We start from the raw sequence: 27,733 nt of genomic DNA, 5'->3' as shown, positions 1-27,733 counted from the left end.
AAATCCAGATCAAGACCATAGAAACCAAGTGCACTCCGTTCATTAACATACTAACTGTTTGGATGGTAGGATTTGATCAGTTTGAAATGTACTACCACCCAACACCAGGCTATAATGTAAACTACTGTACTGTCATCTCCCACCCTTCTGGCCTTTGCGCCTTTTGTACTCAGTTTGCTATCTTACAATGTCAGCACAACAACTTCCAGTGCGTTGGTGTTTTATCAGTCGACTGCAAACTAACATTCAAAACTCACCTGCTCTTTCTCCGGCTTGTCAGAGATGTCGTTGAGGCTGCCGGAGGTCAGATTTCGGTGGGTGGTGGTAGGACTATCTGTTCATAACACACAGGGACTGTGAGGAGGCCACCCGACAGAAATTCCGCCAGGGAGGAGGAGGCGGGAGAGGCAAAACAGCCCCCCCCCCCCCCCCCCCTGCCAAGAAACACCACAGAAGAACCAAGAAACCACCACTGAGACTTCATGCAGATCTTACTTATGATCAAGGACTGTTGATCTGTGTTCTAGCAAGATGTGTTTTGATTTTCAGTAATATCCAACATGGGAGAGCCTGTGAAACTAAACATCAAAGGTAGGATTTTGAAACACATCCAATATCTTTAGACCTTCACAGTATATTGACCTTGCAAGATTCCTAATCTGTTATACTTTGTTGCAATCATCTGCCACGGGTTTTCCTTCATCTTTACGATAAATTACTAGTTAGATTAGCCTTGCTCGTAGCCAAAATAAACTTAATCCCTTTGAGAATGACGTTGCTGTGACATCCAATCCAGTCTGTTGTCTGCTGTTCAGTGGTGCGACGGATGAGTGACAGGATGCTGACTTTTTAGCTGCTGTGTCACCAGAGCATTGTGGGTAATAACGCCTTTGTCAGTGTGATGCAGCCTCGGGAGGGGGATTGTTGAGCTGCCAGGATGCACCACGGGAGGGTTATTCACATATTCTAACTCGTCAACTATCTACGCATGTTAAAATACAGTATGTCATATGTTTGCCTATATTATCATAATATATTAATATTAGATAATATAATATATTAATGTTTGGTAATATGCGCAACGTCATTGGACACGACATTAGGTATACTGAATAACATTTAACACAAAAGGTTTTGTCAAACTCTCTTGAGGCCAAACGGTCCGAAACAGGTCCATCACAATCCAGACTAAGTGATTAACAAACTAAAAAAAACAAGGAATTTACGAAAACTTAAACGGAAAAAATGCCAAAATTCAACTGTATTCAGCACATAATGACCAAACAACTAACAGCCCTGTCTAACTAGCTAGTAAACTCACAACAATGGGTAACAAACAAAAATAAATAAAGAACCACTTCACGAACCAATAACGAATAAGGACAAATATGCTAATAAACTAATAAGTACTTAACTATTAAATGCCCAAAATGTAATTGGATCAGTAACTAACCAACACAGACAACTAACTAACAAATGTAGAAGTAACTAATAAATGCTACTACTTAACAAACTAACTAATAAATGGTCACTGGTTTACTAGACTACAAATACAGTCAATCAACTAAATGACCAGTTAGTACAGTATATATACACTGTATACAGAATAATATACAGTATACATACATATATAACCATTTCGAAACTTATACAAGCACCCATGAACATAGTATGTAAGCCACTCATTACCAACAAATAGTGAGGAATAATCTAACAATCCAGCTTTCACGAAAACATGGCCTCCTGACAATATTAGTCGTGTTGAGTTTCAATAACGTGTCCAATGAGTGCAAATTAGTATTCAAACTCTAGTAAACTCAAAAGATATAACTTGTCGTGTGTATGCAGATGATGAAAACAACTACAGTCACGGCCTTCATTTAAACCGGAGCGCCGCACACACGACAGCTGGTGATCCGGTTTGTGTTTGTTGTGTTAGTGAGGTGGACTTACTGAGCCAATCCATGCTGGTGCTCCTTTGACTCTGCAAGTCCTCCATTGAGATGCCGCTCGACAGGCACGTCACAGAGGTCTCCAGAGGACTACGGGCTTCGTTTAGTATGTGTGTTTATTTTAGTAGCGGGTTAGCGGTCCCAATAAAGATGAGGAACAGGAGAAGAAAGAGAAAAGGAAGAGAAAGGCCACACACCCAGAACATGAAATTAAGCCCACCCAGCCAATAGCAGGTAGCAAGTTAGCCAAATCAACTCAATTAGATCTAACGGTGGAAACCTCCCAAAGTCACAGTTCACATTAGAATTGAGGCTTTTGGTTGTTTGTTTTGTCTTTGTAATAATAACAACAATAGAATAGCTAACTAATCAATCAACAAACAACCACAAGGAGTGAAGAACAAATAAATTCACTTTAAACTGAGAGGTTCCACTGTACTTCATTATTTCAGCACACACATCCAAGTCTTTGGAAAAAAAATACTTTTATTCTAGAATAAGGTCAACATTGCGATGTTGTCATAATGGCGGCTGCATAAGAGGCCAGAACCATTCCTTGGACGTGGAGTCATAAATGATTGTGGTGAAATGTGCATGTAGCAGCTCATAAATAACTTTCCAAAGACTTGATGGTTGCCCACAGGTTCAACAAAACACTAATTCAGAGTGGCAAAGTTTGTTGTTTACAGGTACTGTCACTTTTCACCTGCTTAAGAGCCAAAGGAATTCACAATATTACAAGAATAAGATGTTGATTGACTGGAAAAAAAAATCAGATTTTTGAATGGGAGTGCACTAGGAATCATTTGGAAAAAATAATTTTTACGCAGATTAACTGTGATACTACAAGAAAAAAATATACAGATTCACGCGATAAAGCAGGAATATTACAAGATAAATGGATGAATTTGTTAGAATACATTCATAACATTAAGAGGAAAATGTTGGAGTTTTACAAGAATAAAATTATAATTAACCACGAATAAAGTTGTATTACTGAGAGGAGAAAGGATAAAGTAGTAATGTCAAAAATATGTTCAAAAAAATAATGGAAAAAATATAATTTTACCAGATCAAAGTTGTAATATCACCCAAAAAAGTATACCGATAATTGCTCTGCAATGCATTTATAATACTATGTCATGAGGAAAAATTAGTAATTTTAAAACAATGAAGTCATAACTACAGTATCAGCAAATAAAGGTGTAATATTACAAGAAAAACATCTATAATTCATGAAGATAAAGTATTTATTTAAGGAAAAAAGGAAAAATTTCTAAAAAGGCAGAATTTTATGGAAATAAAAAAATGTTATGATTGTGTCAAAAAACACTGACGATTACAATAATCAAGTTGTAATATTATGAGCATGACATCATAATTTTAGAAGAATAAAGCTGTAATAGTAAAGGGGAAAAGTTTTATTTTTTTCATTAAAATAAACAGATAATATTATGAGAAAAGAGCATAATTTTACTGGAATAATGCTATTGATTAAAAAAGAATTTTACAGGCCTGAAGGTAGCAATATTTCTAGAATGAAGTTAGAACTTCATTCAAAAAAATCTAGCATATAAGGACTTCATATTATTTTGACAAATAAAAAATTGAAGGGAAAACATTTATACGTGTACACATTTACGAGAAAAAAAATCATTATAAAAATGCTCCCATATGAGATATGAATTTAATATATTTATTATTAAAGTACTGTAGTTGTAGTTTGCAATACATCTGGCTCAGAGCTTTATATTTGGTGTATTTTGTGTGGCTAAGGTAACCAAAAGATTTGGAACAACTGTTGGTAGGATGCACGGTCACACTGCAAACCACAAAGCCAACATTTAAATATTTGAGGAGATGCGAGTATAAAATGGAGGTTGAAAAGTGACAGCTCTATTGTAACATTCTATTGTTTTATGCAAATTAACATAACAAAAGCTACTCAGTATAAACTGTTAGAAACAGACACACAGTGACGCCACAACTTAGGAGTTTTTTTTGTGATATGAGCCTTAACTCAGCCAATTTTTTTTCATCCTGAGTTGTTTGCAAATATTGTACCTATAAGCACTGTTTATTGCCACTCCAAGTTCACGCTTATTGTAAAAGCATAACTTAACACAAAGAGGATTGTGTATTCTTGTGTTGCTTTGTCTTAGCAAAATCTATTTGGTTGAATGCAACCCAACAATGCAAAATACCTTAGAGGGGACTAAGAAAACTAACATTGATGTTGCAGTAAATATAAAATTTCAACTAATTCCACTTCAACACAAAGGGTCGCAAAAACTCGAATGAGCCCTCCTTATAATTAATTGCTTTAAAATAAAAAAAAAGGAAGCGAACAAGTGAAAGGTCCAGTAAAAATAAAGGGGGATCAGGTTTAAAAAAAATGTCAACAAAGGGAAAAAGCTTTTCTCGTTTTTACTCTGTGAAAAAAAACTAATAATTCTGCAGCTTCTGAGCAGTCTTCATATATTATACTGCTCCCTGGTAGAAAAGCCATGCACGCAATAAGCAGTGACCCAACGCCATGGAAATAAAGTATGAAATCATGACTTTTTCATTCTTTGAATTCTATCCATCCATCCATTTTCTTAGCCGCTTATCCTCATAAGGGTCGCAGGAGTGCTGGAGCCAACCCAGCTCTCAACAGGCAGGAAGTGGGGTACACCCTGAACTGGTTGCAACCCAATCGCAGGGCACATGGAGACAGACAACAGTCGCACTCACAATCACACGTAGGGGCAATTTAGAGAGTCGGAGGTTTTTGAGATGTGGGAGGAAACCGGAGTGCACGGAGAATACCCACGCAGGCACGGGGAAAACATGCAAACTCCACACAGGGCGGCCGGGATTTAACCCAGGTCCAAATACTTTTTTTTTCATTTTTTTAAGGGGGGTGGGGGAGTTGGGGGAGGGGTAAAATGGAACAGATTAATGGCATTTCAACTCATTTCAATAGTGAAAGATGATTTGAGTGTTTTTTGATTACAGAACCTGGTCACAGAAGAATTTGTTTTGTCATTTGTATTTAAGTCGTAAGTCAGGGTGTCACTGTATAAGATGAACTAAACTGTTATACCTGTTCATCTTTGGAATAAAAAAAAATGTTAGTTAGTTTTTAATTGAATATAAAAAGCTTTTTTAAAAAAAATTTAACTACTAGCACTAAACAGAGCTTTTGGAGCTTTGTTAGTCATTGCACACAATCTGAATATATTGTATAACAGGTGATCCTGAGTGGCTTTTAAACAATGTCTAGAGGACCCCGGAGGAGACTGCAGCAGACTGGCAAGATTGAGTATTACCGTTCTCCTGGTTGGAAAAGAGCCTACTTGCGCTGGAGACCGTCTTGCCGATGTCGGCCAGTGAACGCAGATTGGACTTCTTGGTCTGGTGGCGATGTTTGCGCAGCAGCGTGTACGTGACCTTGTCCTTCAGTTCGGCCTTCAGCTGACCGCTCTCGATCTGGTTGTCTGTTATCAGCTCTGAAATAGGAGTGTCAATTTATAATTACAAAAAAAGTGGAAAAAAAGTAATTTTCTCAGAAAAAACACATTGTTTTAATGGGAGCAATACCCTAAAAATAGATTTCTTAGTTTATATTTTATAGTAAAAAAAAAGTCATAATTCAACTACATTGAAGGAGCAGTATTAAAAAAAACATTTTGACTGAGGATGAAGTTTGATTTAAAGAGAATAAATATACTATAATAGGAATACTCCCCCCCACCGTAAAGCATTATTTTTTCAAGGAATTAAGTCATAGAATTTTAAAGAAAATAAAAGCTATCATGAGACAAAAGTTGCATTTTTATGAGCAAAAAGTTGTAATATACACATATGAGGGTATGTCAGAATATTATCAGGATAAAATTGTAAGATTACAATAGAAACTCATTGTAATTATAAAGGGACTAACGTAGTAATATTACAGGGGGAGAGAAAAAATCCTAATACTGTATTATCGAGCTAAAGTTGTAATATGAAGGGGAAAACAAATATTAAAGTTAATAAACTTGTGATAAGGAAATAAAGTTGTATTTTTATGAGGAAAAAAGGTCAAATACTGTCAGAAACAAATCATAATAACAGAATTTAGACAGTTAGCAGTACTGTAATACAGTATTAGCTCACTGCCATTTACTGTATCACAGCAAAAACATAAACAGCACACACTAAAACCACACCAAATATGAACATATAACAACGTAAAGTGTTAATTGCTATTAGTGTGCGGCTCTTGTATATCAAGGTTTGTGGCATGACAGATCAATCCAGAGATGGATCCTATTTTTAAACAACAATGCTGACAGATAAGAGATGGCCCTCGGGGGAAGTGTGGGGAGGCGTGGGGTGGGCAGGGGGGTTTGCAGGCTACTGCGGTTAATGGCCTCAAAGCAAGAGGCCCACGGAGTGCGCTCAATTACTTCACATTAATCACTGCTCGTGGTAACGCTTCCTCCTCTCTTGCTCCCTCGTGCAAGTTTAGGTGGTGGCGTGACAGGACGTCATCTTCTCTTCAAACTGAAAGTTATTGCCTGGCCTTACGATTTGAGGGAGACCTTCGCTGGCCTCATCAAAAAAAAAAAAAAAAAAAAAAAAACAATGACACACGGAAATGTTTGTGGCGTCACCTTATTTACAGTTCCATTACATGAAGTTACAAAAGTCCATTACAAAAGGAAATGTTATGTTTTGTTGTCACGTTACATTGCATTATTGGAACTCTGCAAAGAAGGCAGGCAAGACCCAATTTTGGTCATTCAGTGTACCGGTGTGCCCCCAGCGCGTTTAAAATGTGACTTCAGCATTTCTGTGGGTGGCTCCGCATCCGCCTGTCTGACCAATCAAAGCGAGATCTTTCATCTGCCAGGCAGATGTCAAAGGACAGACCCTCGTGGCACCGGTACGTCCATCTTGGTGCACACCGGTCTGGCAAATTGGCAAGCACATCAGCGAGTCTTGCACTTGGACGAAAATGCTCCAGCGCAGTGCACGAAAACGGAAGTTTTTTTGTCATCAAATTTAACTGCCTTACATTTAGAAATGCTACGAGAGGTGAGTTATGTAACATTAGTTGCATTTACTATTATGTATATTTACACTCCGTTGCACTTGGTTATGTACCATTTAATTACATTCCACTTAATTACATGACATCTATTTAACATACATTTATTTATGTTTAATTACTTGATGTTAGGCACATTATATTTACAGTAGTTATGTGAAATTACATTACATGACTATACTTTTATTGTGTCCACCATATTAAATTTCATTATGTTAAGTCGTTTTATGTTTCATTACATTACGCTTAGTTACATTACAGCAGTAGTTTCCAAACTGGAGGGTTCGGTGTCATGACGTTGCAGCCCCCCATCACCCACCCACTTGACAATTTTTCAATTCCCACCCCAGTTTCAAATTTGACCCCCCCAACCCATCGGGGAAGATTTAAAGCCTCATCAGCTACTCACCAACCACCTGAGGCAGAGTGGATGCCTCCATGTCCAACATGATGGTGCCTTTCTCGATGCAGGTACGCAGCTCAAAAAGGCTATGCAGGGACAAGGTGGCCACGTGGGGTTTGCTCCAGCGCTCACCTCCTTTTTCTACCTTCTCCTCAAACTTGATCCACCTGCAGACATCGTCAGTCACAATCCGAAATGTTTGTTATCTTTACCGTTGTTGATATGTGTAAGTTGTCAGAAATAGGTACGACATTCATGTTGACGGCCACTTCAACATGATTGCCTCCTGCATCGCAGGAAGGGGAGGCTACACAGATGTAACGAGATCATCATCCCAAATATGCATAACATTTGCACAAAATGAAAAAATAAGTTTGCTGGGGTTAGGTTTAGGACTAGGGTTGGGGATGGAAACAGTTTGGGATGGGTTTAATTTAGGATTATGGAGTGTTAAGGCTGCCACACACCGAGCAACGCCACTGAACTCGAGTGAACTTTGGCGCAGTGGGCGTGGTTTGGAAAATGTTTCCATGAGTAGCCAATCGGTCGGCGTCTAGTTTTGCCGTGATTCAAAATTTAATCTCCATTTCACTGTGTCTTAACTTCACAGTTTACTTTCAATGCATATGCATAGACGTTTTCTCTCACAGTGAAAATGCACTTCCAGGATTGCAAGCCATAGAAATACGACATAAAGCATCAACTGTTGTTTTACATCTATATTAAACTACTGTATATTCATAATGTATAATTTCCCTGAGGATGAAAAAGGGACGTTTGTGACCAGAATGTACTTCCTTAACTATTAATCTACCTTTTTAAGATTTAAGACATCTTCTTCTTCTTTTCCTTTCGGCTTGTCCCGTTAGGGGTCGCCACAGCGTGTCATCTTTTGCCATCTTAGCCTATCTCCTGCATCTTCCTCTCTAACCCCAACTGCCCTCATGTCTTCCCTCACCACATCCATAAACCTTCTCTTCGGTCTTCCTCTCGCTCTTTTGCCTGGGAGCGCCATCCTCAGCATCCTTCTACCAATATACTCACTCTCTCGCCTCTGAACATGTCCAAACCATCGAAGTCTGCTCTCTCGAATCTTGTCTCCAAAACATCCAGCTTTGGCCGTCCCTCGAATGAGCTCATTTCTAATCCTATCCAACCTGGTCACTCCGAGCGAGAACCTCAACATCTTCATTTCTGCCACCTCCAGTTCAGCTTCCTGTTGTTTCTTCAGTGCCACCGTCTCTAATCCGTTACATCATGGCCGGCCTCACCACTGTTTTGTAAACTTTGCCCTTCATCCTAGCAGACACTCTCTGTCACAATAACACACCAGACACCTTTCGCCAGCTGTTCCAACCTGCTTGGACCCGTTTCTTCACTTCCTGCACCACACTCTCCATTGCTCTGTATTGTTGACCCCAAGTATTTGAAGTCGTCGACCCTCGCTATCTCTTCTCCCTGTAGCCTCACTCTTCCCCCTCCACTTTTCTCATTCACGCACATATATTCTGTTTTACTTCGGCTAATCTTCATTCCTCTCCTTTCCAGTGCATGTCTCCATCTTTCCAATTGTTCCTCTGCATGCTCCCTGCTTTCACTGGATATGACAATATCATCTGCGAACATCATGGTCCAAGGGGATTCCAGTCTAACCTCATCTGTCAGCCTATCCATTACCACTGCAAATAGGAAGGGGCTCAGAGCTGATCCCTGATGCAGTCCCACCTCCACCTTAAATTCCTCTGTCACACCTAAGGCACACCTCACCATTGTTCTGCTACCATCATACATGTCCTGTACTATTTTAACATACTTCTCTGCCACACCAGAACTACGCATGCAGTACACAGTTCCTCTCTTGGTACTCTGTCATAGGCTTTCTCTAGATCCACAAAGACACAATGTAGCTCCTTCTGACCTTCTCTGTACTTTTCCACGAGCATCCTCAAGGCAAATAATGCATCTGTGGTACTCTTTCTAGGCATGAAACCATACTGTTGCTCGCAGATACTTACTTCTGTCCTGAGTCTAGCCTCCACTACTCTTTCCCATAACTTCATTGTGTGGCTCATCAACTTTATTCCTCTATAGTTCCCACAGCTCTGAACATCCCCTTGTTCTTAAAAATGGGAACTAGAACACTTTTCCTCCATTCTTCAGGCATCTTTTCGCCCGCTAGTATTCTGTTGAATAAGTTGGTCAAAATCTCCACAGCCATCCCTCCAAATTGCTTCCATACCTCTACCGGTATGTCATCAGGACCAACTGCCTTTCCATTTTTCATCCTTTGTAGTGCCTTTCTGACTTCCCCCTTAGTAATCATTTCCACTTCCTGGTCCTTCACTCTTGCCTCTTCAACTCTTCCTTCTCTCTCATTTTCTTCATTCATCAACTTCTCAAAGTATTCATTCCATCTATTTAGTACACTACCGGCACCAGTCAACACATTTCCATCTCTATCCTTAATCACCCTTACCTGCTGCACATCCTTCCCATCTCTATCCCTCTGTCTGGCCAACCTGTAGAGATCCTTTTCTCCTTCTTTCGTGTCCAACCTGGTGTACATGTCTTCATATGCCTCTTGTTTAGCCTTTGCCACCTCTACCTTTGCCCTACGTCGCATCTCGATGTACTCCTTTCGCCTCTCCTCAGTCCTCTCAGTATCCCACTTCTTCTTCGCTAATCTCTTTCCTTGTATGACTCCCTGTATTTTGGGGTTCCACCACCAAGTCTCCTTCTCCCCTTTCCTACCAGATGACACACCAAGTACTCTCCTGCCTGTCTCTCTGATCACCTTGGCTGTCGTCGTCCAGTCTTCCGGGAGCTTCGGTTGTCCATCGAGAGCCTGTCTCACCTCTTTCCGGAAGGCCGCACGACATTCTTCTTCCTTTCTCAGCTTCCACCACATGGTTCTCTGCTCTACCTTTGTCTTCTTAATCTTCCTACCCACCACCAGAATCATCCTACATACTACCATCCTATGCTGTCGAGCTACACTCTCCCCTACCACTACTTTACAGTCAGTAACCTCCTTCAGATTACATCGTCTGCACAAAATATAATCTACCTGCGTGGTTCTACCTCCGCTCTTGTAGGTCACTATATGTTCCTCCCTCTTCTGGAAATAAGTGTTCACTACAGCCATCTCCATCCTTTTTGCAAAGTCCACCACCATCTGCCTTCAAAGTTCCTTTCATGGATGCCGTACTTACCCATCACTTCTTCATCGCCCCTGTTTCCTTTACCAATATGTCCATTACAATCTGCACCAATCACAACTCTCTCGCTGTCTGGGATGCTCAGAACTACTTCATCTAGTTCCTTCCAGAATTTCTCTTTCAACTCTAGGTCACATCCTACCTGTGGTGCATAGCCGCTAACCACATTATACATAACACCCTCAATTTCAAATTTTAGTCTCATCACTCGATCTGATACTCTTTTCACCTCCAAGACATTCTTAGCCAGCTCTTCCTTTAAAATAACCCCTACTCCATTTCTCTTCCCATCTACTCCGTGGTAGAATAATTTAAACCCTGCTCCCAAACTTCTAGCCTTACTACCTTTCCACCTGCTCTCTTGGATGCACAGAATATCAACCTTTCTCCTAATCATCATGTCAACCAACTCCTGTGCTTTTCCTGTCATAGTCCCAACATTCAAAGTCCCTACACTCAGTTGTAGGCTCTGTGCATTCCTCTTTTTCTTCTGACGCTGGATCCGGTTTCCTCCTCTTCTTTGTCTTCGACCCACAGTAGCTGAATTTCCACCGACGCCCTGCAGGTTAGCAGTGCCGGGGGCGGGCGTTGTTAACCCGGGCCACGACCGATCCGGTATGGGATTCTTTAGATGAACGCTCATATTTGTTTGGCACAGTTTTTACGCCGGATGCCCTTCCTGACGCAACCCTCTGCATTTATCCGGGTTTGGGACCGGCCTACAGATTGCACTGGTTTGTGCCCCCATAGGGCTGCATTTGTTTAAGATTTAAGACATACTGTACGATAAAGCACAATAAATTAATATATAGAGCCTCCAATGGCAATACAGGCTCGGTGTTCGGGGCATCCATAAGTACAGTCGTTTGCGACTCTTATTTTTATGTGATGGTCGAGTCCAATCAGGTTTAACCATCTTGCCCAGTATTTGGCAGGCTTTAGGGTTTATGGGATTTATATTAACACTGCCACACTTAATAAGTGACATACTTCCTTTATCGGCTGGAAGCAAGAGGGCGTGTTCAACCGATAATATTGGAGCAAGGTGTGTTGTGCCAGGAAAATGCGTAGGAATCCTAATATGTGATATGGTACATTCCCTTTTCAGTTTGTGTTACTTGTATATTTGTTTGGTGTTTTGTTCATTTGTTTTCTGTAAAGTGTTTTGTTTTTTGTTCCTTATTTTTTCTGAAATATAAATTTGTTTCATTAAATTGTTTTAAATTTTAAATCCTCTTACTCTATATTGCACTGCATTGTACTGTATTATGTTACACTGTATAAAGATGTATTACATTATATGTTACTGTACATGAAGTTATGTCGCGGTACATTATATGACTGTTACATTGCATTCTGTTATGTTACATTCAAATGCATAAACTATTACATTACTCAAGTTATGCTTAGTTGTATTAGGCTTAGTTACATTAGATTTATGGTTTAGAGTGACAAATAACTGACTAAATAACATTATTAAAGCAAACATCTCTTCCCTCCTTTTTTAGAGAATTTACTGAGTGTCTTTAATCTTTTTTTAATGAGTTTGAATGTATTTAAAGTTTTTAGGAAAGGGAAAACTTCTCAAAATGTTTTTTTTAAAATATAGACTATGTATCCTAGATTTTCAGGTGCTTCAGCAATGTACCCACGTAATATATTTTTCTATTCAATACAGTTAAGTAGTAATTATTTCATTTGTAATGCAAAACAAAACAACAGCAAATGGTTTCCATGAAGCACCAAGATTTGTTCCTAGGGAATTGAACAGTAACTGTGTTGTATTAGCACCACATTGGCTGTGAGTTACAAGTTGGATGCCATCAAGCAGCAGCCAAGATTCCACACATCTTTTAAGCATCCATAGAAGAGTGCACTTGATCCCACTGCATGTATTTACGTAAGAACAAAACTGACAGTTCCCCCTATCCAGTGAAATATTGTTCAACTAGAAGGAAAACAAATAAAAATGTTAACAAAACTTGGTAATTTTGTTTTTTAATGTGGCATGGGTTTTGGTCAAACTTCTTGTTGAACTGATGAAAATAATGTAACTTTTAACGTTGCCTATACAGTCTATTTTCAACTTTTTTTAAAAAATGATGGCCAACGTTTGACTCTGGAATAGATCATTTCAATGACACTAATTCTAACTAATCACTTCTAATCAAGGTTAAGTTAAGTGAAGCAACTAATAGTTTTTACTATTGACAACATGATAAACTGTCATTAAAGTTGTGCGGTTCGTTAATTTTTTACACTTTTAGGGTGAATTGTACAATACACTATTGAAATTATGTTTAAAAAATTACAATCACCATTCACCAGGAGTTATCATAGTTACAAGTTGTGTTTTTATAGTCTACATTTTAATCGTTTAATGCTTTTTGGTTGAACTTAATAAATATCTGCTATTCTGGAATTGTATGGGTAAAAAACATTTATGGCCACAGTTTGACCCTGAAACCTAAATTAGGTTCAAAGGTTCCACTGCGCTTTGTATACAATGGGACTTGACCTCTCATGCTCATTTTCACCTGGGACCACGCCGTAAGTCCCCCACAAACCCCGTACCCACCCTTACCTGGCCGTCTCTTTCCACTCCATCTCCTGGCCATCCACTGACAAAAGCTCGTCCAGCTCGGTGAAGAGCTGCGGCGGCGGTGGGCCGTCATCATCCTCGCCAAGGATGAAGCGAATTCTCTCGGCAGCCGGTGAGACTGCAGAGACGGGGAAGATACTCCGTGTCAAAGGGCGGCAGGGGGTTTCTAATTCGACCTTGCGGGGAGGCGACGGAGGAGGTGGCAGCAGAGGTATGATCACCATGGCCACCTCCTCACTTTTCCCCTCCGTCTCCTCCTCTTTCTCCTCCGGGTTGTTGTTGTTGTTGGACATCTTTTATTAATAAAAGCCCCCCTGCTTATCCTGGTGTGTGATTCTTCAGGTGCAAGTCACAAGCAGCGCCCTCATGAGAGACCCTGGAAGTGACAGAGCCTCTCAGCTGCTTTGTGAAACAGGTAGGAAGAGGAGGGGGGACTTTTTGTGGCCAGCGTACCCCACTCCCCCTCCACCACTTCGGCGCTCACCATTGGCTTGGCCAGCTGCCCCGGGAGCCCCTCAATGACAATTAGGAAAGGCTTCGCAAACTGGCCCATTCTTCAGGCCCAGCTTTGGCTTTCTCTCCTCCTCCCCGTTAGTTCTCGTTTGAATATTTAGCAAAGAGACAAGGGGAAAACTCAAAGGGGTCGTATGTAAATAATGGTTTTCATGAACTTAATGGCGGTCAGTAAACACTCACGAGATCTGAGATGAAGTCCGTCGCATAAGTCAAGTAGCAGGCAAAATATTCTTTTCAATTTAAGACCACTACTCTCATTATTATGATGAGGATGAAGATTATTATTACTATGATTAAAAATAATAACACATAAAACAAGATAATATTTTTTAGCATTATTATTATCGACCCATTCTCTTAACCACTTATCCTAAGATCGCGGTTGGGCTGGCACCTATCCAGGATGACTTTGGGTGAGAACTGAGGTAATCCCTGAACTGGTCACTAGCCAATTGCAGGAGACACATAGATCCACATTCACTACTGACAATTTAGAGTTCAATGAATCTACTTAGCATGTTTTTGGAAGCGTAACTGGATAAAACTTATGCAGGCATATGGAGAACATGCAAACATAGGAAGGCCGGGACCCAGACTTGAAACCACAACGTCTGAACCATGAGACAGTTGTGCAAATCATTCGGCAAACCTGCCACAATTATTATTATTATTATTTTTAGTTTTTAGTAGTAGTCGTAGTAGTAGTAGTAGTAGTAGTAGTAGTAAGGTTAGCCCATTGTTTAGAAATTGTTTATTGTCTGGTGGAACAGTGGTAACTGATGAGAGCATCTGCCTCACAGTTCTGAGGACCTGGGTTCATCCTGGCCCCGCCTGTGTGGAGTTTGCAAGTTCTCCCTGTGCCTGCGTGGCTTTTCTCCGGGCACTCCGGTTTCCTCCCACGTCCCAAAAACATGCATTAATTGGAGACTCTAAATTACCTCTTGGTGTGATTGTGAGTGTGAATGGTTGTTTGTTTCTAGGTGCCCTGTGAATGGTTGGGAACTGTATCAGGATGTACCCCGCTTCCTGCCCGAAGATAGCTGAGATACGCTCCAGTACTCCAGTGACCCTTGTGAAGATAATCAGCTCAAAAAATGAATGGATGGATAGTAGAAGTGTATTTCATGACAGTGATTTTTACAAGGGTTCAAATCTTGGCCCCATCTGTGTTGAGTTGGAAACGTTCTACCTGTGCCTGCCTGGTTTTCTCTAGGCACTCCGGGTTCCTCCCAAATCCCTAAAACATGGATTCATTGGAGACTTTAAATCTGATTCTGATTCCTACAGATATTATAATCACTTGTATAATTGTACTTTTTTAATGTGAACTTATTTTTATCATTTTACATATCCATCCATCCATCCATCCATCCATTTTCAACACCGCATATCGTGGCTAAAGTCACGGGGTTCTGGAGCCTATCCCAGCTGACTTTAGCCGAAAGGCAGACGACACCCTGAACTTACAGACACGGAAAACCATTTGCACTCACATTCCCACCATCACTGAGTGGGAACTGGACCCACGCTGCCCACACCAACGTCAGGCAAGTGTACAACTATACCATCAATGACCTCATTTTATCCCTCCATCTGTTATATGAGCCGCGTATCCTCAGAAGAGTCACAGGAGTGCAGCAACCTATCCCAGCTATCTACGGGCAGGAGGCAGGGTACACCCTGAACTGGTCGTCAGCCAGTCGCAGGCCACAGAGAAACAAACAACCATCTGCACTCACAATCAGACCTAAGAGCAATTTAGAGTCTCCAATGAATGCATGTCTTTGCGATGTGGCAGTAAACCGGAGTACCCAGTTCAAACCCAGTCCTCAGAACTGTGACGTAGACGTTGTAACCTGTCCACCACTGTGGCGCCTCATTTTATTTATATGGAAATTAAATTTATACTGCCAAATTTCTTTCTCTCTGCCTAAGGAAGAACCCTATTGATGTTTAACCATACTGGCCATAAGTTGTAGCTGAGGTAAAAGACGAAGTTGGTTGTTTCTCAGCAACAAGTCTACTTGCGCTGTCTCCTGATCAGTCGTCACACTTTGTGGGATTGCCGCTCTGTCCCCAAGGGAGAACCCCATTTATTTTTAATCCCATCAGAATTGGGTCTAATGGGACATTTTCATAAAGGCAGCTTGGAAGTAAGATGTACTTTAAAAGTCTGACTTGAGCCAGTAGGGTTCTCTTTTGAAAATGGAGTCCAAAATTGAGTCAAAATGTAATCACCAAAATTGAAAGCTCAGTATAGCTTTACAAATCAAGAATGGTGCTGCATGACAGTCAGAAGGCGCATCCAATAGAAGAGGGATTGGGTGAAGTGATTTCGGAGTTCTTATAACAATAAACCGAATAGCAGGAAAAAGCTCCCTGTGACAGCCTGGTTGGCAGCGACACAAGCAAATATAGGCAAGCTGTAGGCGTGACCTTGCGTGCTGCCCTGCGACAAAGACCCAGAAAATCAAGTGCAGTTTGCAGATCACGTTAAACTTGAAAAAAAAATTGACATTGCTCTTCAGCATTCTCTCAGTTATGAGCGCACACTCACAGCTGACAACGAGGCACTCTAAAGCAGCCACATCAGCTCGAAGGCCAGGTCCACACATAGGCAGTCAAGTGAGAGTTTTAGAAAAAAGTATGGTGCTTGGAATTCTGTCTCTCTCTATGTGACATGCACCCATTCACAGCTGACAACAAGGCACTCTGAAGCAGCCACCTTAACAGATTATCTGAAGTAAAGATCCATTTTCAAAGTGTTCGTTAGCTAGCCAACTGTCCGGCACAATTGTGCTAGATAACCTAAGCTAATGCAAACGAAGGTTCTAATACAGTATAGTGGTTGAGGAACAACTCTTGCTGGACTCCAAAGTGCCATTTTAGCTGCATACTGACCACCTTTCATTGAAATTGTAAAACTTGAACCTTAATTCTTATTTGACTGGGAAAGAATGTCGTACAGAAATGTAATGTAATCTAATGTGTAATGTAAATGTAATGTAAAGTGGCCAGATCATATCTTCTCATAAAAAAAAAAAAAACCCTGCTGACTTTACTACTGCACTCTGACATGGCCATTGCTCCTCTCTCCTTCGGATTGTGTGCGGTCTGGCGCTGATTTGGGGCTTATTGTAGTGTGTCATCTCCACTTACTTTGAATGGGCTCACCTTCAATGTCCTGTTCTGGTCTCGCTGCGTGATGGTCGGTTTGTGGGGGGAGTGAATTATCTGGGGTGGGGGAGGAGCTACCCCCCTTTTCTCTGTGGTCATATAGTGGGTCGGACTGGGCTAGACCCACAGGTGTCTGGCCTTTTACTTCACACACTCTGCATGTTTTTATTACTCACACTGTACATACTTCACACATTTGTCACGTTCATATCACATTCAGGGCCTCGTGGGGACTGGCACAAGGCTAGATGGGACGGGCTCCGGGGCAGGTACTGTCACATCTGTCATGGTTTCTGTTCTGGTCCCACCCCTTCTCTGGCCTGCCGGTCCCCCAGATTTAATGCATCATACACCCTTTGGAGGGCGTGAGAGTGGGGTGGGTCAGGCTGGGGAGGATACTCGGCCAGGCGTTCTGACTCTGCAGCCTGTTCTTTGCCCTGCCATGCCTATCCAATGTTTGGTTGGGGGAAGGTGTTGGTCTGGTGCCCGATCCTTCCCATTTGCTATTGGTCAGGGTGCTTTGGTTGGCCTGTGGACCGCCTTGGGCCATGGGGAGTCGGTGGCGTACCCCTTGTTGGGTCCCCTACTGGATGGGCTTCCCTTCACCTTATGGGTGATGGGGGCCAACCTTCCTCAATATGCCGGCTCAGCAACTCTGTACATCAGTTGGCTAACATGGAAGTGATATGGTATTCATTCACTAATAACTTTGAAAGACACGCTACAGGCCTTAATTGCTTGTGCTGGGACCACTAATAACAACACAGGTTATCCTACTAATAGATAAACTCACAGGTTCTTATAGGAATAGAATCCTTCTGCAAACATTCATCAGTACCACTGCCCTGCTCATTTCCCACATTCTGTCAAGTCCTTCCTTATTCTTTCCTTTCTTATCTTGTTATCTTGGTTATTTGTTGCATGTCCTTAGGGCATGGGGGGACCCCATCCACAAATAACACGATTTGACTTTTTTAACGTTATTCGTGCTCACATATCTAAATTGCCCAACGATTGTTCTGCTGTGGTTTTCACCCCCAGTCACATTCTCCACTCCATCCCTCCAATCCTTTTCAGTCCGGCTGTATTTTCAATCAACGTCATAATATTTAAAACATTTCAAATGAGCAGACGAAGTACAGTATTTCAAACTCTGCTTTTGTGCAGCAAAATTGTTCCAGCCAAAAAAGGTGTAAAGAGTCACCATTCTGCAATGACATGCAGCTGAATAGGACAGGTTAAAAATAAAGACATGCCCATAATAACTGTTTAACACTATATTTTTCCAGTCTTTGCTCATGGTTTCGGCAATTATCCGAGAACATGGAAAATGAATTTAGAAACAAATATCTGAAGTCACTGCACAGGGTCTTTAGGTCTCAAGAGATATAAAAGCAGTATGGTTCTTGATTTGCCTTAGAGTAATAATATAGTGAGAAATTGAGTAGAGAATTGAGATGGGGTAGACCTCTGTCAATGAACTTTGCAACCTGTTTTTTTTTTTTTATTTCAGATAGCAAGATTCAAAATTCATAGGGAGCCCTCATGTATCCATGAGAAAATGAGGCAGCAAACAGGCTTGATTGCTAAGAGCCACAGTGTTACTGTCCCAATCCAGCAGTTGCTAAGAGCAAGCTTGGGGGGCGAGAGGGGAGATGAGGAGGGTGAGATCCAGGACAGAGTGAAAGCAAAGAGGGGTGAGAGCACAAGCACCGAGAGGCGGAGGGGATAGAAATGAAAATCCCATCGCTCAAACGCAATTTCAAAGGCGTGTGTGCGCTCTCGCCGAGAGCCACTGAGCGCGCACAAAGAGCACTTTGTCCCAGGCAGCGGAGCATCATGGGATACGAGATGCGGGGAGAATGGCCCCGCCGATACGGAGCTTTGGCCAAAAGGCCCCGTTCGCTCTTTTTGACATGCATCCGACACAAATGGCTGCTCCAATCTTCGCAGACAGTTTGGCGAATCTGCAACGTGCAATCGGATCGCGCTTCCGCTCTGCCCTCAGATTATGATCAACTCGTTCTTGACAAGCACGAGGCTCTTTTATCAATTAATCGAGTAACTTGAATCAATTGATTTCAAGAAAAGGTTGAGGCACAATTTCTTCCTCGTTGTTACTTGGCCTCCAACGATTCTTTTAGAAGAATATAACTTTAATATCATGAGAAAAGGGATGGAATTTTAAAAGATGAACGTTTAACATGAGTAAAGAAAAAAAAAGGTGTTGAACAAGAGCAATTTGTAATATCAAAAGAAAATGTTGAAATTTCAAGGGACAAGTTGGAATTTTACCACAATAACTTCATATTATCCCTTATCGGCCACGACACATTAGGGATCATTTAATGTAACCCTAACCATGAAGTGCTAAAATTCAATTTTTCAATTGCAAATTTTTTTTTTTTTTTGGTTCACATGACATTTCCTGACCCTTTCGTGGTCAAAATAAGACATCCAGGCAAACATTTCCAGGCTTAGGTCTTAATTAAGCAATACAAGGAGAAACTCAGCACAAATATTATGTACCGGGCCAAGTGCCGGCTTTTAAAGTTATACACACTCAAAGTCAGAGATATTACAATCAAACGTGGGGATGGAGAAAAATAATATCTGCACATACCTGCACTTCTTATTGTAATTAACAATGCATTTTTTGATTTGATTGGTAAAATATTCATTCATTCATTTATCAAACTGCTTATCCTCACTAGGGTCTCAGGTATCCCATCACAGAGTCATGACTCTCTGCGAGGGGCGGGGTACACGCCGAACGATTTCCGTTGCATGTCTTTGCAGATTGGCAAAACCACAATTTCCAGTCTGATTGCAAATACACTGTGCTCTCAAATTATTATGACCTCATTCAAGATGAGGACGTGCAAAATGGTGCCACCACAAAGTCCTGTCCATGCTCAGTATGCGGGGCAGTGAGCAGAACGGTTTGAATACAGAGCACAGGGAACACCCCAAGGGAGACTGACTGGGATCCAAGGACATGGAGTTCTACTTCTACTTGCAAAAACTGCTAGGTGACTGTTTCACAAAGTGGAGGTTTCAAAATCTTGGAATATCATACGTATCAAATCATCAAAGTACAAGGAAGATGTTGGCTCTTTACAAGCATGATGTTGTAATAGTCTAAGAAAAAAATTGTCATTTGACAATAATACTTGTTAAATTTTTTTAATTTTTTTTATGAATTAAATTTTTGAAAGAAGATCGTTTGAAGATGGCAGTTTTAATTTTGTTTTTTAAAAAGTACTTCTTTTTATGATTAAAAATGTAATTATAGCAAAAACTTATTTTTATGTAAATAATGTCCTAGTATTGCTAGAAAAATAAATTGGGGCTGATTAAATTGTAATGTTAAAAAATTTTCATTTTAGGAGACTTTTACAAATTGCAATTTTACCTTGTTTTACTTGAGTAAATCTGTAGTATTAGATTTTGAAATCAATACATTTGACCTTTTTTTATTTGACAGAAATAATATTCGTACAAAGAAAAAGTTACACTTAAAACAATAAGACAAAGGAGTCAAAATGTAAGTTTGGGTTCACTTCCATTCTTTCTTTGCTTCTTGGGACAGAATTGAGACACATTGTTGATATTTCCCATAAGCAAATTGTTTGCGGGTTAAAGACTTTTAACTTGGACGGTCAAATGCCAACCGAGAGGCAGCATGCCGACCTTTCCTTTGATCGCATCAACATTGAAAGCCGGATTCATCCATCAATTAATTAGCTTCTGCACAAAATGATCAATTTGATTCACAATCAAAAACAGACTGCAGAGGGACACCATTGATGCAGAATGTTTTCTCAACATTTCACCAATGTGGATGACGCTGCCCTTGAGCAAGACACGTAAGCCACACAAAAAAAACATCACTCCTTGATGTAGAAATTGTATTTTATGTTTTATTCATTTTATTTTGATGTTATTAAACCCTTCAGGGAGACACTCAATTTATTTTCTTATTTTTTTCTCTAATAGTCAATCACTATAGATTGATCTTTTCATCCAGCAATATGCAATATTGGGAAAGATCTTTTATTAGTGAAAGAAATATTTTACCGGAGTAAAGTCACATTATCTTTAATTAATCAATTATTCAATTATTAGAAAACAATTTAGAAATTTACAAGAATGAAGTTGGAATATAAGAAAAATATAATGTAGAAAAAAATATCGGGCAAAAAATTTTTAAATAGACTCACACTAGGAGGAAAAAAGTAACCAGTTTACAAGAATATATGGGAAAAATATTTTACAAAAACTCATATTAGCATTGGGAAAGGGTAGATTGTAATATATGTATCTTTAGGGGAATATTCAAATATAGTTTTAATTTTTACACACAAACACAATTAACAAATTTTATCATGACAAAAAAAAATTCTTAAACTTTTTTTAAAGATTTCTAATTCAGAATATGTGATAGTATATGAATAAAAATACATTTTTTAAGAGCAAGGTAATATGAGTGGGTAAGTCGCAACATTACAAAAATACCATCAAGAAAAAAATTTCTTTGAAAGTATTTAGCCATAAAAATAATTATAAATTATAACTATAATTGTAATTTTTGGAGAAAACAGACAATGTTTACTGATTTATGTGTCTATGCGTCTGCGTATATGCTCTTTCAATAAAACTGATAAATGATATGAGTTGAAACAACACTTGACCCGTACAACTGGTAGGCAATGCAGCGTAGTGCTTGTTGACTGTTAACAAAGCGGCGGTGACTTTCCTCGCACGCCTTCCCTCATGCTGTTGCCGTCAAAACATAAAGTAACGTCACGGCCGCTGTCACATTGTTCTTCGAAAGTTGATTCAACACGCACGTCGTAATCATGCCGAGAAAAAACAGTTTAGCATTGAAACAAAAGACAGCTGTTGTTATTGTAACGTTTGAATTTTTTTATAATGTATATGAGTAGAGTAAAATTGTTGACATTTTGTGAGGATACATTTATAATGTATTTTTTTTTTTTTAATAAATAAATTGAGCAAAAATCTTATCCGGAATGTTAGATGAAAGAAGCGGTGAATTTACAGGAATAATGTTGTAAAAACAGGAGAAAGAAAAGATTTTACTATAGGCAATGATTATTTTTATAAGGGTAAAGTTCATCTACTCATCTATAATATTTTGTGAGCAGCTTATCCTCACAAGGGTCGCAGAGCCTAAAAAACAAATAAATTCAAATTACAAAAAATGGTAATTTTACACAAAATGATGCAACAGTGTTATGAAAAAAATTAGTTAACACAATTACATATTAATTTTACAAAATTTGTTGTTTTGTTTTAACAGGGACTTACTATTGTGAGAATAATGTTCTAATATTACAAGAAAAATGAATAATTTTATGACTGCAAGGCAGCATTTTACCAGAATAAACTAATATTTTGACTTTTTGTTTTTCATGAAAAAAAAGTCAAACTTGAGACATAAGGCAAAAAAAGTTATTTTATGTAACTGGAAAGGTAATATTGTGAGAATCAACTGGGAACATGATGTGCAAAAAAAGTTGTGATTCTATGAAATTAAAGTCCAAATATTCCAAAAAATATTGCATTGTAATATTACAGCACCATGTGCTACATTTATTACAATAAAGTCATATTTTAGGGGAAAAAAATCATTTTTTTAATAAATTTGAAATGTGAGATATTTTTAATGAATAAAAAACATTGAAATAGTTGAAATTTTGTTAGAAAGCAAATGAAGAGTTTGTTTTCAAAACGAGACATAGGCATTTTTTTCAGATTTACGAAACTCGGTCCAAAATTATCCATTCGGAGCTGGATAATTTTGGCGCGAGTTTTGTAAATCTGAAAAAAATGCCTATGTCTCGTTTTGAAAACAAACTCTTCAAATATCATATCATTTGCCTGATTAGATAATAGTCTCAGTGATTTTATGACTTACTTTTACCAAATTAAAGAATAAAAAAGCCAATATGCTAAATGTTTTTCCCCTTGTTATCCAAAATTGTTCAAATAGGACATAGGCTAACATACAGTTTAAAAAAAAAAACCTTAATTTGAGCAGCGTAAAGTTGTAATGTTAGATTTTTCTTTTTCTGTGAGAGATTACCAAAAAAAAAAAAGCCTGATGAACACAGCACTGATAAAGATGCAAAAAAATTACTAGAAGCCCCCTTCGTCACTCATCGGCCTCGCTGGAAGCAAATCAGTCCCAAATAAATCAACCCAACAAAGTCAACGTCAGCAAGCAGATGGATCGCCTGTAATCTATTCTGTGATTGGATTTCTGTCCTGAAGAAAATCCCCAAATACACGCACACACGCACACACACACACTGTCACATCCAGTTGTTGTCACACCATGATGTGCCATCAGACACTATTCGCTACAAATGGCTTTGAATAAGATTGCTGGTGACAAGACAATCACAAAACCAGATGAAAATATCTTTCTGAAAATTGGCCTGATGTCATTTGAATGTTAGCATTGTAGCTTGCCGCCATACTGGAAAGAACTTGGCCATTTAGTGTTGTTTCTTTGAATTCAAAAGTTATTGATATCTACCAGGAAGGGGATTTTAGAATCATCGGGAATAAACAAGCTCAGTCAGCATGTATTCTTCTACGTTGTGGTGGTTTGGGACAACCTGAACAATACCAACTGACCAGTCGGAGCAAAGGAAACAACAGGCTACGCCCAGGGGAATTCATTTATTCAAAACGTTATTGTAGTTAAACCACGAGGTTGTGATGATTTCTACAATTATCTATGTTATGAATGACGAGTGAGAGGAGCTTTTGGACTGTGCATCATTTCTATTGCGCAAGATGGTGTTCAGCATTAATAACTGGCAATGAACAACTACGTAGCAATATATGCTTGATGGGTTCACAGTAAATTGTGACGTGAGCGAGCGTGCCATGAAGTTATTTGATTCTGAATTATTCCTCTGTGTTTTATTCATGAATAACCTGCAAGGAACACTTGTACAACAGTAATTATAAAACAATACTGCTCTTACTATTACTGCCACTTTTTGTCATTTTGCTTCTTTCTATTGTCTAAGAAGAACAGTAGATTATTATAGAGAACTACATATCTCTAATGTGTTGGCACTTAAAGAGAATAACTACAGAAATTGTACATGTCACATCTACAACGATGACGATGACTTTTTGAGCTTTCCATTCTGTTTATTTCTATTATGCAAGGTATGGATTATCATGATTATCATACACATAAATGGACATACATTGCACAATTAAATGTACAAGGGAAAATGTGAGCCAGATTTCCACTTTTAACATGACCCAACGTGACCTCCCCTTCCTCTTCTCTATCAGAATCTCTCCCATGCATCCCGACTGCACTCGAGGGCCTAACGACGGACACTCTGACCAACGAACCCATGACAGCCCAACACGTGCAGCTGTGAACACAACATGCACGCGGGGAAGAGTTGGAGGGCCAAGGGCAAGATACCACCCCCCCCCCACACACACACACACACACACACACACACCCTGGGGGTTTCGAACGACCCTTACTGCGAGCATGCTGACGACTCATCAGTCAGTGGGAAGCAAAAAGTGGACTCAGCAACTCTGGACTCAGACTGGCGCGAGGCTCGATGGGCTTTGACACGGCAGAAAGGGCGGAACTCACTGAGGGGTTTGAGGATGCTGTTGCCGGTCTCATCGTTGTTCTCATTGTCGGATCGATCCGACGCATTTTCTGCCGTACGCTCTTTCTTGTCCTTGTGGCCGGGGGTTCGCCGACGGTGGCGCCGCCGACGCCGGTAGCTCTTGGGCACCCGCACGCCGATGTAAACGGTGTGGTGACCTGAAGGGAGCAAGGAAAAAAATGAGGTTAAACATATCACGTTGCGTAGGAGATCGTGAGATGTCACGGAAATTGTAGCAGTTTGCTAGGCAGCGACTGTTGAGGTGTTGCAAATGGACTTGGAAAACTATATAAAAATGTCACATTTAACCTTGCACTGAGTATATATTCTCACGTGGCTCAGAAGTGATCGAAGTGAGACATTCATAAAAGGTTTTTATTTCACAAGAGTAAAATTGTAAAATTACAAGGGAAAAAAAAATAACAATATTGTGCGGAATATATAAACTTGTCATTAAATGAGAATCTTGTAATTTGGTGAGAGTAAAATAGTTACATTACGAGAAAATAGTATCAAGTAGAAGTTGCAATAATACAAGAATAGTTTTAGTATCCTGGAGTAAAATATGTAATGTAATGTTTAATTATTACAGAAAAAATATGGAATCTTACAATAATTATTTTTGAATTTTAAAGAAATAAAAATGTTATCATTTTAAGAAAACTTTATTTTATGACATTAAAATTAAATTGAAAATTTTATTTTACGAGTGCAGAACAAAAATATAGTTTTAATATCACAGGAAAATGAATTATATTGAATTTTTCAAGAATATATCATTTTAATATAATGAGGAAAATGTTATAATATTAGGGGTACATTTTTATTTATGATCATAAATTTGTATGATTACAAGAAAAGGGTTGCAATATTAAGAGAGAAAAAATGTATTATCATGAAAAAAAGTTTAGATTGAGAAGAACAAATTTGTAATATTACACAAAATTCATATATTAAAAGAAAGTTTTTTTGTTGCACGAGTATAGAGGAGTACTGTAATATTCCAAGAAAATCATCATTTTATAAAATATAAAGTTCTAATATCACAATAATTTTGTTATTTTTACTTTAAAAAAAACTTATACTTTTGTGAGAATAAAGCAGCAATATTTGAATTCATAAAAACTGTAAGTATAGAAAAATAAACTTCTTATTCCAAAAAAGTGTAATTTTAGAAGAAAAACAAGGTGGTAAAATATAAATAAAGTTATCATTTTCTGAGAATGTACAAGAAAATAATCCTGATTCTGTAATATTATAAGAATAATATTATATATAATTAATACTATATGTAAAAATGATTTCTGATAATATAGTTGGAATTTCATGGAAATAAAGTCAGAATCTTATAAAAGCAGATTTCTTTTCAGTGAATAATAATATAGAACACAATAGTATAAAAAAACATGCATAGCCATAGTTAATAGTTTCACATAAATGTCAAAAGGAAATGAAACAAAACATGGTCCAAAAATAACTTTGACCGGCCCTTGAGCGGAGTTGAGCGAGGAATATTCTCACGTGGCTCCCCACTGATGCGAGGGAGACGAGCACGGGCCCGACGAGGTTACAGTACACTGTCAGACTGCAAATATTTGGACTGAAAAAGAAGTAGCATATAATAGTGAAGTTGGGCTAAATAGTGGCTCGGCGCGCCGACACCGAAGCGGTCGCGGTCATGGACGGCATTGGCAGTCTTTATGGACGTCGCGTTCACGCTCATTAAAGCACAAAGAACAAAACTGTTTGCTCATAGCACGCCGCTTAAGTGGATTTTAATGCCAACATGCCAGCCCATAATATTTACTACAAATGGAACAGACATGCTGACACCATTCATTCTTTGCATATACATTTTGTATGGAGAACAACCCTTGCCCTAGCTACCCATAAACCACTTGTGTACATTTTAATGCCAATCTGCGAGCCCATAAAATTTAGTACAAATGGAACTGCTGCACCATGGTGGGTTCCATGAAAATCAAGTGCAACGAGCAAGTGTCCTCAAGACGTTTTTTTTAATGTGGCTAACCCTTACCCCTATTCCTAACCCTGACATGAGCCGCGAAGCGAACCCTAACCCGAAATGAAGACTAAATTTGGAGATTTTCATCAGATAGTGATGAAAACCTTCAGAAAATCTAGTTGACATTTGACTTGGCCAAGTCAACTGGAAGTGACCAAAAAAAAAAAAAAAAAAAAAAACTCTACATGAGATCTCTTTCTAATGTCGCCTTTTGGACACTCGTGCTCTGTCAGGAAATGTCAGATCCCCCCCCCCCCCCCAAAAAAAAAAAACAAACAATGGTGGTTTATTTGTAAACAATGGCATTCACTGTTCACTGGCAGAACAATGCATTGTGTTTCAGACTTCTTCGCCTAAACACGACAAGTGTTCAATCCTGCAACATCCTTCCATCCATTTTCTCTGTCCCTTATCCTCATTAGGGTGCCAGGTGACTTGAAGCCTCTCCCAGCTGACTCCAAGCAAAAGACAGGTCACATTCTGGACTTGTCGAAACCAATCACAGGCCAAAAGTAGAAGAGCAGCCATTCACAGTCCAATTCACATCTACATGGCAATTTAGAGTCATTAATAAAGAAAACATTCCCAGTTTTCTAGGGGGCTTTTAATTACTTTTTATTTCATTCTAGCAGAAGCCTGAAGGATTTGTGGTAACACTGACTGACCCCTAGCTCAAAAGGAAGTGCATTCCGTATTTTGGGGTAATGCGCAGCAAGAGTCCTTTAGATTTTAATCTCATGCGAGGGCAATGTGGCCCTTGGATACAAAAGTTTATTCAATTCGTGTTAAGATGGAATGTATCTGAGGGTTCACGACTATATTTAGGCATCATCGAACAAAAGTGCTTCGTAGTCAGGGCCCAAAGGAGAAAAAGCCAGCATGGCCCGCACACTGATAACCGCAAGGCTTTGGGTTCAACAAGGATGGCTTCTCACTCTTGTTTATGGGACAACACCACAACACCAGATCAATGAAAGTCCACCTGCATACTGTACACCCCCTTCTTTCTAAAGAACTTTTATTACTGTACGACACACCCCAAAAAATACACTGTTGATTTAGCAAAATTCC

The 27,733-nt window shown here is 39.3% G+C and overlaps 1 protein-coding gene across 1 annotated transcript in view; it reads right to left on the bottom strand.

Moving 5' to 3' along the window:
• slc4a4a (solute carrier family 4 member 4a) overlaps window positions 1–27,733 on the bottom strand; it is a 70,232-nt gene that overhangs the window by 22,102 nt on the left and 20,397 nt on the right. The window contains exons 5-10 of the mRNA XM_061818602.1: window positions 24,618–24,794; window positions 13,238–13,373; window positions 7,442–7,602; window positions 5,267–5,446; window positions 1,954–2,049; window positions 258–334 (exon numbers count right to left, since the gene is read on the bottom strand). Coding sequence (XP_061674586.1) covers window positions 258–334; window positions 1,954–2,049; window positions 5,267–5,446; window positions 7,442–7,602; window positions 13,238–13,373; window positions 24,618–24,794 — 827 coding nt within the window. The remainder of the gene's footprint in view (window positions 1–257; window positions 335–1,953; window positions 2,050–5,266; window positions 5,447–7,441; window positions 7,603–13,237; window positions 13,374–24,617; window positions 24,795–27,733) is intronic.

The sequence above is a fragment of the Syngnathoides biaculeatus genome, chromosome 4 (assembly GCF_019802595.1).
Source record: "Syngnathoides biaculeatus isolate LvHL_M chromosome 4, ASM1980259v1, whole genome shotgun sequence".
In the NCBI taxonomy this organism is placed as follows: domain Eukaryota; kingdom Metazoa; phylum Chordata; class Actinopteri; order Syngnathiformes; family Syngnathidae; genus Syngnathoides; species Syngnathoides biaculeatus.
This window is presented reverse-complemented; position numbering and strand designations above follow the sequence as displayed.